Source organism: Tenrec ecaudatus, chromosome 1 (genome assembly GCF_050624435.1).
Source record: "Tenrec ecaudatus isolate mTenEca1 chromosome 1, mTenEca1.hap1, whole genome shotgun sequence".
Taxonomy (NCBI): Eukaryota; Metazoa; Chordata; class Mammalia; order Afrosoricida; family Tenrecidae; genus Tenrec; species Tenrec ecaudatus.
In genome coordinates, this window is record NC_134530.1 from 261247246 (window position 1) to 261264539 (window position 17294).

General features: G+C 41.2%; 1 protein-coding gene across 2 annotated transcripts in view; it reads left to right on the forward strand.

Annotated features, from left to right (window-relative positions):
* Positions 1–17294, forward strand: part of TTC13 (tetratricopeptide repeat domain 13) — a 108201-nt gene that overhangs the window by 66982 nt on the left and 23925 nt on the right. For both annotated transcript variants that reach the window (XM_075531910.1, XM_075531916.1), the window contains exons 16-17: positions 5280–5363; positions 6066–6150. In XM_075531910.1, the coding sequence (XP_075388025.1) occupies positions 5280–5363; positions 6066–6150 (169 nt within the window). The remainder of the gene's footprint in view (positions 1–5279; positions 5364–6065; positions 6151–17294) is intronic.

Consider the following 17294-nt stretch of genomic DNA (forward strand, 5'->3'; position numbering starts at 1 on the left):
TTTCCATAACTCTTCTGACAACCGTGAGGTAATGGAAACGGGGTTTGACGAGTTAATGGTGGTAGAAGGAGCCCCGGTAGCATAGTGGGTTGTACCTTCTGCTGCTAACGACTGTTCAGCGTTTGTGAAACCACAGCCACTCCTGAAAAGAAAGCTGAGGCTTTCTATTCCCGTAACGAGTTTCCGTCTCCGACACCCACAGGGGCAGGTCTACTCTATCCTCCAGGGTCTCCGTGAGTTGGAATCAACTTGATGGCAGTGGGTTTGATTTTTTTGTTTTGGATTGTGGTAGAGGAAAGATCCTTTCTCCCCCAACACAACACACACAATGTTGTTCTGACTCACAGTGACTCTGTGCACAACAGAACAAAGCACTGCCTGGTCCTGAGCCATCCTCACAGTTGTTCCTATGTGTGAGCCCATGCTGCAGCCACGGAGTCAGTCCATCTTACCTAAGATCTTCTTTTGCACTGCCCTGCTACTCTAGCAAGCATGACGTCTTCTTTCTCCAGGGACCTGTCTCTCTTGGACCATGTCCAGAGTACATGAACCAAAGTCGCACAAGTCTTGCCTTTAAGGAGCATCTGGCTGTTCCTGATCCAAAACAGATGTGTGTGTTCTTTAGGCAGCCCTTGGTACTTCAGTATTCTTCCCCAGCACCGTAATCCAAATGCATGGATTCTTCCTCAGTCTCCTTTATCCACTGTTCAACTTTCACATGCACATGAGGCAACTGGAAATACCATGGCTTGGATGAGGCACACACACACACAGGCTAAACAATATCGGGCCAGTGGTGGAGTAGTTGCGTGTTTGGCTGCAATCTGCATAGTTGGCAGTTCAAAACCAGGAGCAGCTCTTGGGGACAAAGACTGGGTTTTCTACTCTTATAAACAGTTACAATCTCGAGAATGCACAGCGAGTTACTATGAATCAGCATTGACTCAATGGCAGTGAGTGAGAGAGGTGAGCCAGAGCAAGTGAAGTTTCCCATCTGGCTACTAACTGTAAAGTCAGCAGTTTGAGCCCACCAGTTACTCTTTGGGAGAAAGATTTCCAACGTCAGAAACACTACATAAGGTTGCTATGAGTCTGACTGAGTTAACTCACTAGCTGTGAGTGGGTGAATGGGCAAGTGCATCCATTAACTAGAGACTTTGTTTTCTTAAAAGGATATGCAAGTTAGGGACATAGTTGAAATGTTTACCTCTTTACCCTTCCCTTATTGTGCTTATTATGACCCAGAGCAGTGGTTCTCAACCTTCCTAATGCCACGACCCTTTAATACAGTTCCTCATGTTGTCGTGACCCCGAACCATAAAATTATTTCATTGCTACTTCAGAACTGTCATTTTGCTACTGTGATGAGTCAGGCGCCCCCTGTGAAAAGGCTTTCTACCCCCAAAGGGGTCACGACCCACAGGTTGAGAACAGCTGCCCTAGAATCAATTCCTACTCCTAGCTACTGTTAGCAGGAGGAAGTGCTGGCCTCATGCCCCTCCTCCCTCTGTTCTTGTCACACTGCAAAAAAGTATTCAGACAAGAGACAGGAGAAAGGTTTGAATAGAGCAGTGTGTTCAAGGGGCACATCCAATATGAATCTGCAGCTGGGCATCCCAGCTCATCGGAGAGCACTGCTCTCCAGAAATGAAGGATTTTGTACCACGGAGGGTGGGTCTTCTGCTGGTGGGTGACTTTTCATAGCATACCTTCCCATTTCAACTTAATTTTATAGATGTGCATGTACCCAAAGCCCATCGGGTGTCATTTGTTGAGTCCAGGCAAGAAGCCTGGCTGTGTTCATCTTGGGTCAATTCATTCATTTATCGGAGCTGTGTGCACACACTGTCTTAGTCCCTGGGGCCCTTTACTACCTCCCACCCTGTGCTGCAAATTCCTTTCCTTTTGAAAACCATTGGTAAAGGAAATGGGACTTCTTGGCCCTTCACCTCCCTCTATGTTTAGAATTCCTTCCACTCTCCTGTTTAGCCTACCTAGAACTACCCTGTAGGACAGAGGAGAACTGCCCCATAGGGTTTCCAAAGTTGTGATCTTTATGAAGCAGACCGCCGCATCTCCCTCACACAGACTTGCTGCTAGGGTGAAACTGCTGAGCTTCGATCACTGTGCCACCCTGGCATCGTTCCTGTGCATGATCCGCTGCCATCGAGTTGTTTCTGGCTCCTAGCAGGATTCTAAGGCTGTAAATCTTCACAGGATTAGAAAGGCTCACCTTTCCCCCCTCGGAAAGACTGGTGGCTTCTTCCTGCTTATCCTGTCGTTAGCAGCCCAATGCTTAACCCATGGTGCCACCAGGGCTACTCCTGAAAAACACAGCCCTCACTGCTGAGTCCATTCTGATGCATAGCAACCTGTGGACACCGGAGAATGCCCTGTGGGTCCCTAAGAATGGACACCTTGACAGGAGCAAAAGGCCTCATCCTTCTCCTCCAGTGGCTGCCAGGTTTGAACTGCTGACCTGGGGGTTAGCAGCCCAACACATAACCCACGACACCACTGCCAAGGCTCCTCCAGGGCCCCTTAGCTGCCCGTAAATAAATGAACAAATATCAGCCAAAGAAGACCTACGCTAGTAACCTATACTTTGGTTCATTTAGATTTCAGATAACATTTATAAGTGTGGTAGTTTGTTTCATATATAACATGTTTCTAGTTCCAGAAACCTGAATCAAGAAAATATTTTATATTACTTTGATATTTAAGGGTTTTTTAATTGTAGCAAATAGACACGTAACAAAACATTTGCTATTTCAATATTTTTTACATATGCTTTCAGTGGCTATGGCAATTACTAGGCTTAGCTCATTGCTTAATCACTACCACTAGCTGTTGAAATTTGGTTTTTAATAGAAATGCCCTTTATATGCTTTTTTAATTTCTAGAAATTAAAATTTTCTGTTTGTGATTTGTATATCCTTATTTCTTATGGAAAGATTTGTGATATTTATGAATAGATTCAGTCAGCTGGCTTTAACTGAAGCCTCTATGTGTCCGTTGAAAGACTGGTGGCTCGGTGGTTAAACTAAGTGTGGGCAGTTTGAACCTAGTAACCACTCTGCAGAGAAAAGGTGTGGCAGTCTGCTTCTGTAAGATTTACACCCTTGGAAGTCCTGTGAGCAGTGCTACTCTGTCCTACAAGGCCACTATGGGTTGGACTTGACTCAACAGCAACATGCTTGGGGTTTTTTATATGTCAGTGTGAGGTGCTTCATGAAGGTGACAGAGTGGAACACAGTCTCTGACTTCACACAGTTCACTGTAAAGTGAACAAGCAGACAGCTGGAAAGTAGTAGGTTGGTGTGATGGTTATATGATGGAATGCATGAGAACACAGAGAAGGTTAACCTAAGCCAGCCGTCAGGTGCGACTAGAGTTGTTCTACAGGATGAAAAACAGAGAGAGGTAGGGTGGTTGAGCATGGACCCATGAGTGAATTAGGCATGATCAGAAAGCTATAATTAATTCCTTATTCCTAATTAGTTTGCAATTAATTGAGTTTCAGGAATTGAGGCTAGAAAGCTAGACAGGGGCATAAAATAAGTAACTTTATATTCCATGCTAAAGATTTTTTTTCTCCTAAAGATGATGGGGAGCCACTGAAGGATCTTTAACAGAGAAAGGAAGGTTTGTACTACAGAACGAGCGCTCTGGCAGCAGGGGAACAGAATAAATCAGAAAGAGATTAGTAATCTTAAAGGCAAGCAACATGGCTAGAAAGTTGCAGTAATTCAGGGGAGCAAGTACAAAGGCCATAAAAGAAAAATGATACTAAGTTGAAGGAAAACAAAAACTAAAAACCCAAACTCACTGCCATCAATCAAGTCATTGCTGAACCATAGTGACCCCGTGTGGGTTTCTGAGACAGGATCTGTTTATGGGAGTAAAAAACCCATCTTTCCCCTGCATTGAAGGAAAAGGGAAGAGTGTTTAGGAGATAGAGCACTGTTGGCCACCTTGAAGCATGGAACTGTAGGAAGAGTGACTGAGTAGCGGCTCAGGTACATGGCTGTCCTATTAGGCTAGATAACAACAGAACAGAAGTAGGTGAGTGTGGCTAGGGCTGTGGCTGAGTTCTACGCAGTGGGTGTGTGCGTGTGTGTGAGAGAGATTCCCTATTGGGCAATTGAGAGTTTGAGACTTGACATCCCTGTAGAGTGCTGACTGGTGATCAGCTTAACATATGCACGTGACTTACCAGCATTCTGTTGGTAAATGAAGTTCCAAGGGAGACAGCGCTGTTAGTCCGGGTAGACTTGAGAAACAAATTCACAGACACTCGTATGTGTCTAAGAAAGAGCTTTAGATAAAGAGTGATTGTACATTATGAAAACATCCCAGCCCAGTCCAGATCTAGTCCATACGTCCGATATTAACCCTTATGTCCAATACCAGTCTATAAAGTCCTCCTCAGGCTCATGAAACATATGCAATGAGGCCAAATACAGGAAGATCACAGGCCAGTGGGTGGGAAGTCTGTGGATCCAGTGGCAGTGTAAGCATCTCAGTGCTGGCAGAGGTCTCCCTGTGACTTCTCCAACTCAGGGCATTAGCGTAGTTCCATGTGTCTTGTCAGCTCCAATGTCTCCCGGGAAGTGAGCCTGTGTCCTGCCTCCAGAGAGCTATTCATTCTCCTTGGTGCCTCCCGATGAGGTCATCACGTTATTACCTGCTTGACAGGCTAGACTCCACCCCTTCACTCTTAAACCTCTCAAATTGGCAATGGATTATGTAACTAACCACCAGTGCCCAGAATGTACAGTTAAGAAATAGATGAATAAACATAGAAAGGTGACGGGGGGGAGGGGGGAAGATTGGGGAAGGTAAAGGAAGTGAAGTTAGCTAGAGTGCACAATGGCCTATTTTGGAGAGAAAATGGTATCAGAGAACCAACCCCAAACGAGGAGAAAGGTAGGTACACAGGAAGAAGTAAAGAGGTGCATAAACAGAAATTAGCATACAACTCTGACCTCTTTAAACGTATGAGAGGACCTTCCTTCCCATGTTGGCATATCTGGAGCTTTCATGTACAGCAACTGTTGGATGCCTTCTCTCTAGGACAGTTCTGAGTTCTGACTCACATCCCTTCTTAGACAGAACTTTACTCCAGCCACTGGCTGTGAGCACAGGAACTTCTCACACACTTTGCTACAACATTTTCATTACTGTCCTTATTCTTGGATTTTAAGCAATAACTTGAAATTAGATCTCATTTTTGAAAATACTCCTTTATAATTCCGTTTATGTGTTTTTCTTTACAGGGGTCAGGTGATTAACATGAGATACCTGGAATATTTTGAGAAAATACTTCATTTTATTAAAGATAGAATTCTTGTTTATCATGGGTAATTAATTCTTCATCTTTCCTTTCATACTAACAAATTGATTTCATGCTTTTCCATTTGCTTTATTTACTCTATAAAACCAAGTCCACTGACAAACTAAACAAAATTAATCAAAATTTTTGTAATGTTTGGAATCAAAAAGCCTTTCATAATCACTTATTATCCTTAGTTTTTAAATAGCTTCATGAAACCCAAGGATCCCAGCATTTAACGGTATAGGTAGTAGTATGACTTTTCCATGCTCCTTCCTCTATAAAGAAAGATGTTCCTTAGTTTTCAGTACTTAGCATTTAGTCGCTCCGCATTAAAGTGCATCATGACAGAGAGAACTGTGAGCAGAACACTAGGGGGAGACACATATTGACATGTACTTTCAGAATTGGTGTGGGACCATAGGCTTTCTAACAAAGCCGAAGCCAATGCATGTGTATGTGCACTGTCAACTCATTCTGCTTCTCCCTGTTGTTTATGCCGCCGAGATGGACTGCTGTTTGCTTCCTTGGTCTTGTTTGCAGCCCCCGAATGGGCGCAGTAAGCTATTTCACGAGTGAGACACTTTAGTTGTGGTCCATCATTTTGAATATTTGATATATTCCTCATAATTAAGGAAAAATAATTTAAATTAGAAGTAATATAGCTAGTTTTTACATTTCTGTATTACTTTCAGTTACCATCTCTCTCTCTCTTTCTCTTTTTTTTTAGAGCTAATAATCCTAAAGGATTGTTAGAAGTTAGAGAAGCTCTGGAAAAGGTACACAAAGTAGAAGACCTGCTCCCAATTATGAAGGTAAATCTATTAGAACTTCAGTAGGGGCTTTCGAGCGCTGGGGGCCACACAGTATATATTTTTAAGAGCTCCTAATTATTAGGTATTATGCCATAAAAGTTTCAAAATGCAAACTGCCTGAAAATGTCAATATGAATATACTCGGAGTGATAACCAAGATGAGAAGAGACAGAAGACTCAAGCAGAAGCACTAATTTGTGAGGAAGTAGTTAATGAGGGAGACAGAAGAAAACTTTTAAATATATACTATCAGAGATCTCTGGTGAGAACAATTGATTTGTCCTTGACTGCAAAACAAAAGGTCGTGGTTTGAATTTACTCAGTCTAAAGGGCTGGCAATCTACTCCACTAAAACAGCCATTGTGAGGGGGAAAGATTATAAATAAAAGATTTCTGCCTCTTTCTATGATGAAATTACTTCTCAATGGCCCTTGTATACCATACCAATGAAAAAACTGAGCAACAGTTTTTAGCCATTGGACAATCACAATACTACAGGAAGCCCAGCTCCTAAGTGTCAAAATGATTCAAAGATGAACTTACACAAAATGAATCCAGGAAAGATGAAAATAGGATAGAGACAGAATAGTTGTGTTGCTTAAAAAGAAAAGAAATAGTGATGAACAAAGAAAACAATCACATTTATTATTGGTGTATGTTGTTAAAAAATAGAACTATTAAGTTTGATTGAGGTCCAGTGATACCCTACCTACCAGATCACTAACAGCCAAAATGCTCCCCTAAATTCCCAAAGTGATCCCCAGAGAGCAGAATAGTTTTGCTGAGGGCCCTGTGTTACACTCCAAAAAGAAAATTGGTAAGTATCTCAGTTTTTAAACAACTTTCCTGTAGCTATTTTAGGCATTTAAATGTACTACAGCACTGATGTTAGAAGTCATCACATTGGTTTCAACTCATAGCAACCTTGTGTACAACAGAATGAAATGTTCGCTGCCCAGTCCGGCACCATCCTCACAATTGTTACATTTGAGCCCATTGTTGCAGCCACTGTGTCACTGCCCCTAAGGTTCCTGTCTAATCTTTCCAGTTGCTATTATCAGTTTCATCCTATATAAATAATTCTTGAAAGAGGATCATGCTCGAGTTAAACCATTTTTACTATTTATGCTAAACTATTTGATTTTAAGACGGTTACAGGGAATATCTTTGGTATAAGATTTAAAGGCTATCTCAAGGCAATAGTTTCTGGGGTTCATCCAGTTTCAATAGCTCCAGAAAGTCTGGAGTCAATAGGAATTTGAAATTCTGCTCTGTATTTACCCCCTTTTGATCAAGAGTCTTTCATAAAGTCTTTCATCAAAATGTTTCGTAATGGTAGCTGGGCACCATCCAGTTCTTCTGATGTCCTGACCAAGGACGCAGTTGCTCATGAAGACAATTAGCTACACATTCCATAGCCTTCTTCTCTTCCTGGCATTCCTCTTCCTTTTGTTCCAGGTGAATAGAGGCCTGTTGGTATGTCTTGAATGACCACTTGTAAGCCTTTAAGACCATAGGTGCTGTGCAATGAACTAGGAGGTAGATCAGAAGCACTAAATATGTGATTAGGCTAATGAAATGGGACGTGCCTTGAAACCATGACCTTAAACCTCCGAACCTGGGAACTTAGTCCCATGAGGTATTCAGTTGTAGGGAAGCAGCCTCAGCTTGTTGATTTGTTGGTAGGTATTCTTCCCATAAATACAAGGAGGCTTCAGAACGTTCATGGAAACCTGGATAGAAAGATAATGGAATTTTTCTACACATGTTTTGAAGGTCCAGCATGTATTTATCACACAAATTTTGTCAATTCAACTTTTTACAGATGTTCAATTTACATATTGACCAAAGCAAAACTAAACTCACAGCTACCCATCCAGTGCAGACTCGTGGTGACCCTATATGACACAGTAGAACTGCCCTTGTGAGTTTCCCAAGACTGTGACTATATATGGGAATAGAAAGCCCAATCTCCCACTAAGTGGCTGGTGGTCTCGAACTCCTGATCTTGCAGGTCATATTGACATATTGACAACACTTATATAATCAGTTGTATAATCCTACCACTTGTCTGTCAGTTTGTGGTACTGTGGTGGCTTGTCTGTTGCTGTGCTGCTGGAAGCTGTGTCCCTGGGATTTCAACTGCTATCAGGTCACCTAAAGTGAACAGGATTCAGTAGACCTTCCACACTAAGAATCATCTACAAAGAAGGAATTGTCTGTGCACTTCAGCAGAAGTTCCTGCTGAAAACCTTATGCACAGCATCAAAATATTGGCAGATACTGAAGGCCTAATGAGTGGATGCAGAATATTGTCAGAGAAAGTGCCAGAGAATGAGGCCCTCAGGTCAGAAGGCACTGGAAATAAGGAAGAGGAGGAACTGCTAGCCATGGTGATGTGAACGCAGTTAAAGCTGGTAAGAGTAAAACCTTCAGGATCTTCACCTCCTAATGAGGCAAACTTGAAATGAGAAAAATCTACTACTAATTTGAATGTGAAATATGCAGAGTATGAATCTAGGCAAATTAGAAGTTGTCAAAAATGAAATGGAATGCATAAAGATTGATAATCCTAGGCATTAGTGAGCTGAAACGAACTGGTGGTATTGGCCATTTTTAATCAGAAAATCATACTATCCCAGGAATGACCTAATCAAGAGGAATGGTATAGCATTCATTGTCCAAAAGAACAATTCAAGATCTATCTTGAAGTAGAATGCCGTCTCTGATAGGATTTTATCTAGCCACCTTCAAAGAAAGCCAATCAATACAACGGATATTTAAATTTATGCACCAAAAGCTAGTGATGAAGATTTGAAGAATTCTTCTAATGTCTTCAATCAGAAATTGATCAAATATGCAATCAAGATTCATTGATAATTATTGGTGATTGGAATGTAAAAGTTGGAAATAGGAAGGAACAGTAGTTGAAAAATATGGTCTTGGTGATGGAAACCAATCGGGATCACATGAGAGAATTTTGCAAGACCAATAACTGGTTCTAAGCAAACATCTTTTTTCAACAACACACATGGTGACTAAACACAAGGATTTCTCCAGATGGAATGCACTGAATGAAACCAAATCTACTACATCTGCGGGAAGAGGCAATGGAGGAGCTCAATATCAGTAGCTAAAGCAATTGTTCATATGTAGGTTCGGGTTGAAGCGGAAGAAACTGGAAGTCCACGGGAGCCAGAATGTGACTTTGAGTCTCTCCCACCTGAATGTCAAGGACAGGAGAGCTGACGAGCTGCGGGAGGACATCAAGACCATCCTTCATGAAGAGAGCAAAAGGTCATTAAAAAGAAAAATAAGTTCTAAGAATTTTAGGGTTTTAGTATACACATTTAGAACCTTAATCCATTGTGAATTTGTTTTTTGTGTATGGTGTGAGGCCTAGGTGCTGTTTCGTATTTATGTGTGAAAATCCAGTTTCCCAGTAGTGCTGATATGAAGAATATAAAATCTCTTTTCCCATCAAATAGACTTAGCACCTTTGTCAAAAGTCAGGTGACCATAGATGGGTAGAGTTATTTCTGGACCCTCAATTCTATTCCATTAGTTTATGTATCTGTTATTATACCAGTACGAGGCTGGTTTAATTACTGTCGTGATATAGAATTTTTTTAAAAACTCAGGACGTCTGTATCCTCTTACTGTATTCTTCTCTTCCAACACTGTTGAGCTATTTGGAGTGTCTTGTCAGTCCACCTAACATTGAGGACCAGTCTTTTTCTACTTCTGTAAAGGAGGCTGTTTGAATTTTGGTCAGGATTGCCCTGGATCTGTAGATCACTTGGGAAGTGTTGACAGTGTTTTTTTCCAATCCATGGACACGAACATTTCCATTTCCTTAAGTCTTCTGTACTGCCTTTCAGCATGGTTTGTAGTTGTCACTGTGTAAGGTTTCACGCTCTGCATACTCTTCCTGTGCTTTATACTCCTAGATGATACTGGAAATCAATTTTTTCACTTTCAGATTTTTAAATTGCTGGTGTATAGAAACTGAACTCAATTTTATTTGCTGATTGTATCTTGTAACTTTCCTAATTTCCTCTATTCACTCTAGAAGTTACTTGTGCTCTGGGGTTTTTCTATATGTAGGTTCAATACAAATGGAAACAACTGTACTTCTCCAATACGGCTGTTTTCTTTTTCTTAGAGTGAAGGAAGTGCTGGGAGCATGCACCTTTACCTCAGTCCTGCTCTCAAGGGGTTAAGTATCAGTCCTCTCCACGAAGTATAATGTTGGCTAACTTTTTAATGTGTGCCTTGAGTCATAGTGAGGGATTTCTCTACCATTCTAATTGCCTGTAGGGATTTTTATCAAGAATGTTTTTGTTTTTCATTTTAAATTCGGTGGCAGTTTCCATTTCAGATCACCAACTTTGTATTCAACAGTTTAAACCATTCCTCAACTCCCCACCCCCAAAAAGGTGTTGGATTTTATCAACTGCTTTTTTACACCCACAGAGATAATCATGCAGTTCTTTTCCTTTAGTCTACTGATGTGGTGTATCCCATTGATTGATTTTATTTTCCTATTTTTGTTTTGGGTTTTAAAACAAGCTCTGGCCAGTTTTATTAATGAAAAATAATATTGCAGCTTTTATTTTTCACTAGTCTATTCTGCCATGCTTCTAATGATATCAGAATCACCTGGGTTAATGATGGGCATACTCTAGTACAGTGGTTCTCAACCTTTCTCATGCCGAGACCCTTTAATACTGTTCCTCATGTGGTGGTGACCCCCGCTCCATAAAATTATTTTTGTTGCTACTTCATAACTGTAATTTTGCTACTGTTATGAATTGTAATTTAAATCTCTGATATGCAAGATGTACTAGGCAACCCCTGTCAAAGGGTCTTTTGACCCCCAAAGGAGTTGCAACGTACAGGTTGAGAACCTCTGCTCTAGTACTTTCCATACACCGTGCTCAGTTCCATGTTATGGTCACTATCGTGATGTGTACCAGTTTTGGCCAACATGGCATAGCACTCAATTTCAGGTTTCCTCAAGGCCGGGCAGTTGTTGGTGAGGATGACCAGTTTCATTTTGGCTTGCCCGATTATCGTCAAGGACTGCTTGTTAGCCTGGCATGTATTTTCCACTTTTCATAACAAGTTGAAGCCTATAGTTGATTGACTCCATTGACTTTTTCGTCTTCTTTGGCCTCCCTTCATATATTCATAAAATCTATTGACCTTTGGTTTTCTTTTATTGTGCTATCCTTCTCCTCCCTTATCTTCTGGAAGGATATGAAGAATATTGGTGGTGATCTTTTCTAAATGCTTGATAGGATTCCCATATCCTTCCCTCACCCTCCCACCCCCAACGTGTGTGTGTGTGTGTGTGTGTGTGTGTGTGTGTGTGAGAGAGAGAGAGAGAGAGAGAGAGAGAGAGAGAGAGAGAGATTTGGATGCTGGGACTGTTTTCCATTGGGAGGTGTTTTTTTTTTCTTTTTTTCTTTTTTAAACAATTTATTGAGGCTCATACAATTCTTATCACAGTTCATACATATACATACATCAGTTGTATAAAGCACATCTGTACAGTCTTTTCCCTAATCATTTTTTTCTCTTTTCTTTTTTACATTTTATTAGGGACTCATACAACTCTTACCACAATCCATATATATACATACATCAATTGTATAAAGCACATCCATGCATTCCTTGCCCCAATCATTCTCAAGGCATTTGCTCTCCACTTAAGCCCCTTGCATCAGGTCCTCTTTTTTTTTTTCCCCTCCCTCCCCATTCCCCCCTCCCTCATATGCCCTTGGTAATTTATACATCGTTATTTTGTCATATCTTGCCCTATCCGGAGTCTCCCTTCCCCCCTTCTCTGCTGTCCCTCTCCCAGGGAAGAGGTCACATGTGGATCCTTGTAATCAGTTCCCCCTTTCCAACCCACTCACCCTCCACTCTCCCAGCATCGTCCCTCACACCCTTGGTCCTGAAGGTATCATCCAGCCTTCATATGTACCAGTGTACAGCCTCTGTCCTATCCAGCCCTGCAAGGTAGAATTCGGATCATGGTAGTTGGGGGGAGGAAGCATCCAGGATCTGGGGGAAAGCTGTGTTCTTCATCGATACTACCTCACACCCTAATTAACCCATCTCCTCTCCTAAACCCCTCTATGAGGGGATCTCCATTGGCCGACACTTGGGCCTTGGGTCTCCACTCTGCACTTCCCCCTTCATTTAATATGATATATATATACATATATACATATACATATATACATATACACATACATACACACACTTATATCTTTTTTTTTTTTTGCATGATGCCTTATACCTGGTCCCTTGGGCACCTCGTGATCGCACTGGCCGGTGTGCTTCTTCCATGTGGGCTTATTTGCTTCTGAGCTAGATGGCCGCTTGTTCACCTTCAAGCCTTTAAGACCCCAGACACTATCTCTTTTGATAGCTGGGCACCATCAGCTTTCTTCACCACATTTGCTTATGCACCCATTTGTCTTCAGCGATCCTATCATGGAGGTATGCAGTCAATGATATGATTTTTTGTTCTTTGATGCCTGGTAACTGATCCCTTTGGGACCACTTGATCACACAGGCTGGTGTGTTCTTCCATGTGGACTTTGTTGCTTCTGAGCTAGATGGCCGCTTGTTTATCTTCAAGCCTTTAAGACCCCAGTCACTATCTCTTTTGATAGCCAGGCACCATCAGCTTTCTTCACCACATTTACTTGTTCACCCACTTTGGCTTCAGCCGTTGTGTTGGGAGAGTGAGCATCATAGAGTTCCAATTTAATAAAAGTAGGTATTCATGCATTGAGGGAGTGTTTGAGTAGAGGCCCAAGGTCCTTCTGCCACCTTAATACTTGACCTATAAATATAGACACATAGATCTATTTCCCCATCCTCCTATATATATTTGCATGTACATGTCTTTGTCTAGACCTCCATGAATGCCCTTTGACTCCTAGCTCTTTCCTCCATCTCCCTTGACTTTCCTCCTGCCCTACTACCATGCTTCGTCGCCACCTGGGCTAGAGTATACCTCTTCTCTAAGCAACCTTACCCTTGATCATTTCCCACCAGGCCTGCCACTCCCCCTTCTCTACCATTTGGGGTCCCATGTTTTTCCCTTGTCCCTGGGTTTGTTAACACCACTTCCTTAACCCCCTTACCCCCCCACCCCAAGTCCCCCCGGAACTGTGGGTCCCATTGTTTTTCCTCCAGATAGTTCATCCAGCCTGTCCTATTCAGACCGACTTGTGGAGACACTAACATGCACAAAAACAAGACAGAGGAAAACAAAGCAACAGTATACAACCAGACAACAAAAACAAACCACTGACAAAGAACAGAACAAAACAGTTCACAAGAGACAGCTTGTAGTTAGTTCAGGGATCGTTTGCTGGCCCTTAGGAGCGTTTTCCAGTCCAGTCTGTTGGGGCACCACGCCCTGGCCCCAAAGTCCACTTTCAGCATTCCCTGGGGACCTTGCCACTCCATTCCCTTGCTGTTCCGCTGCACTCCTCCAGTGGTTTACCTCGGTGTGGTGGGATCAGGTCAGGTGCAATGCCCACACTGTGTCTCCGGTGCTGTCCCCTGTATCGCCCTTAGTCACTGAGGGGCATCATGTCTCATAGTGGGGCCAGCCATGTTGTTTTCTCTGTGGACTGGCTGCTCTACTCAGGAACATCATCATCACGGCCTGGTGGGCCAGGCTGTGCTCCACTCTCTCCTCCTGCCCCTTCATCTTCTCCCGTGTGCTCTGATCAGATATGTTCATCTCCCGGAGCTGCAGAGTCAATGTCGTCCTTTGGAACAAATTCTTTTCGGGGGAGGGGCAGGAATCCACTTAATTTATGGTGCTGGGCCCGGCCTCCCACACCTCTCCACTGGTTCCCTACTCCACACCGGGATATTGCATTGACACGTTGCGACACTGGGTTGAAGTCTGGTCCCACTTTCCCTATGGAGATATAAACAATACCCTCCCCTTGGGTGGATTAATGCCCCAAGACCCCACTACCCTTTTCTTCCTTGTATTCATCCTTTTGTTTTCCTTTCCCCACCTCCTTATTGGGAGGTTTTTGAGACTGATTTTAACGCATCAGTTGCCACTGGTGTGTTGCGATTTTATAGCCTCTTGAATCAGTTTAGATAGGTAGTGTGCTTCTAAGAATTTCCATTTTGCCCATATTTTCGGTTTACAGCTGTATTTTAAATAATATTCTGTAAAAGACTCATTATTTCCATAGTTGTGATGTCCCCTCTTTCCTTTTTTTATTTTAGTTACATCTTTTCTTTGTTAGCCAAGCTAAAGGCTTGTCAATTTTATTGACATTTACCAAGAACTAACATCTGATTTTATTGACTCCTTCTATTTTTCTGTGTTTTATTTTATTTATTTCTGCTCAAAGCTCTCTTCTGGCAAGGTTAGACTTAGTTTGCTCTTCTCGTTCAAGTTCCTGGCATTTTCAAGGCTGGTTTATGTGAGATTTTTCTTTAGGTAAGTATCTATTGCAGCTACAGGTCGAGTACTGCCTTTGCTGGGTCATTTGACTAAGAAATTTGTGATTTCTCCTTTGACCCAGTGATAGTTCAATAGTATGTTGTTTTACTTCCATAAGATTATACATTTTCTAGTGGAGTGTGTGCGTTTTAATTCTATGTATAGCTTCATTCTGTATAGCTTCATTCAGAAAAAATACTTTGTATGAGTTCAATCTTTTAATATTAATCAGCACTTTCTGACCTAAAGTATAGTCTGTCCTGGAGAATGCTTAATGTACACTGGAGTAGAATGCTTATTGTGCTGTTTTGGAGTGGAGCGTTTTAGATATGTCTGTTAAGTCTACTTAGGGTATAGTATCAATCAGGTTCTCGGTTTCCTTATTATTGTCTTCTGTTTGCTCTGTCAAGTATTAAAAGTGGTGTGTAAAGTCTCCAACTATTATTTAGTATTAACATTTATGTGTATCTGTTTTTTTGTTTGTTTTTACTAGCAGGTTTATTGCTTCTTAGTATTTCTTCTGTAGTTAGGTTGGATTTATTATATTAAAAACATACTCAAATTAATAATAATAATATATGAATGATGAAGGGTTCATGAGGTAGGGGGGAGTGGGGAGGGAGGGGTGAAATGAGCAGCCGATACTAAGGGCTCAAGTAGAAGCCAAATGTTTTGAGAAGGATGATGGCAACAAATGTATATGTTTTTGACACAATGGATGGATGTATGGATTGTGATAATAATTGTACGAGCCCCCAATAAAATGATTTTTTTAAAGGAGCAAAAAGAACATACGTTTCTTAATCTGCTATATATAATACATTTCTCCAATTTTTTAATCCATCCTTTAACTTTTTCATGTATATCTTTTACACTTCTTTTTTTATATATAAATCATTTTATTGGGGGCTTATACAACTCTTATCGCAATCCATACATACTGTCCATTGTATGTCAAGCACATTTGTACATATGTTGCCCCCATCATTCTCAAAACATTTGCTTTCTACTTGAGTCCTTGGGACCAGCTGGGTTATCTGTTTTTCAGTTCCATCTATGGTTGCTACTACATACTTAAGTGCTCTGACACTGGGTGCATGTTTATTTATGATTGTTAAATCTTCTTAATTGTCTTTTTATCATTATATAAAGTCCAATTATTTTTAAAAAGATATTATATTAAAATTTACTTTGTCTGATGTTGATTGCCACCTCAAGTTTTGGCTTTTATTTGCATGGATTCCTTTTGCGTGTGCAACCTTCATTTCCAATATATTTATATCCTTTGGTTTAAGATGTATAAATTGCAAACAGCATATAGTTGAATCATATGCTGTCTTATTTATTTTAAAATTTATTATTATTTTGGTGTTAATGCATATTTCATTCCATAGTGGAATCGCATTGAGCAGCATTGTACAATTGTTTGTATCTATGCTGCCACACTCTTTGCCTTTTGAATGGAGCGTTTGCACTCACTGTCAAGTGGAGTGAGAAGTGTCTTAATTTTGCCTCTGTTTTTTGTGTCGTAAGCCTTTTTTATGATTACCTTCACAAGATGGAGTGACATAGTGGCTCCGACAATGGACTCAAACATAAAGATTAGATGAGGATGATGCAAGACCAGCCAGTGGTTCGTCCTGTTATGCATGGTCACTCCCTCTGAGTCGTAACCTGCTTGTTGGTACCTAACAACAAGAACTGCTTGCTTTCGTGTGTTGTTTCATTATAGCGAGCCATGTTGGCTCCCTCCTTTTCTTTTACATATTTTTAGAAGCTATAGTCCTAGTAGGTACCATAAATATTATATGAAACGGCTTATACAAATATAGTTACACATGGAGCTGCTAACTGCAGAGTCAGTAGTTCAAAACTATCAGCCAGCTGCTCCCTGGGCAAAGACAAGGCTTCCTACCACTGTAAAGAGTTACAGTCTCAGAAACCACCAGGAGCAGTTCATCTGGTTTTTATGAGTCGGCATCAACTCAGTGGCAGTTGAGTTTGGTTTGGGTTTTGAGAGTACAGAGAGTTGGTGGTGTAGTGGGTTATGTGTTGGGCTGCTAACTGTAAAGTCAGTATTTTAGCCCCTCCAGTGGCTCCACACACAAAAAAGATGAGATGTTCTGTTCCCAGAAAGATCGACAGAATTGCCCCTGTGAGGTAATTCTGCTCTGTTCTATAGGGTTGCTTTGAGTCAGAATGGGCTTTATGGCAGTGGGTGGTAGGGTAAGTTAGTACCAACATCACTTCAATAACATAGAACAAATTCTATATACTGTTCCTCTCTGCCACATTTTGTTGTTTTTTCACTAATCATGTCTATAGTTCATGTGTCATATAATCCCTTTTTTAAATGTACTTATAATTAAAAACATGAAGAATACAAGTTTTAGAATTTTCAAGCATGAATACTTTACCTTATACCTATGTATACTTAAGTATAATTGTACTTAACTTTACCCTCTATTTATCCATATCGTTCTTTTGTTATGAACCTTTTGATGTATTGCTTTAAATTATTTTTATAGGGTCTCTTCCCTTCCATCTCAAATCTCCACTTGGTGTTTCAGGCAGGCTCATTCGGGTGGACAGTAACTCTCTTAGCTCCTGCTTGTCTGAAATGTTTTCATCTCACCTTCACTTT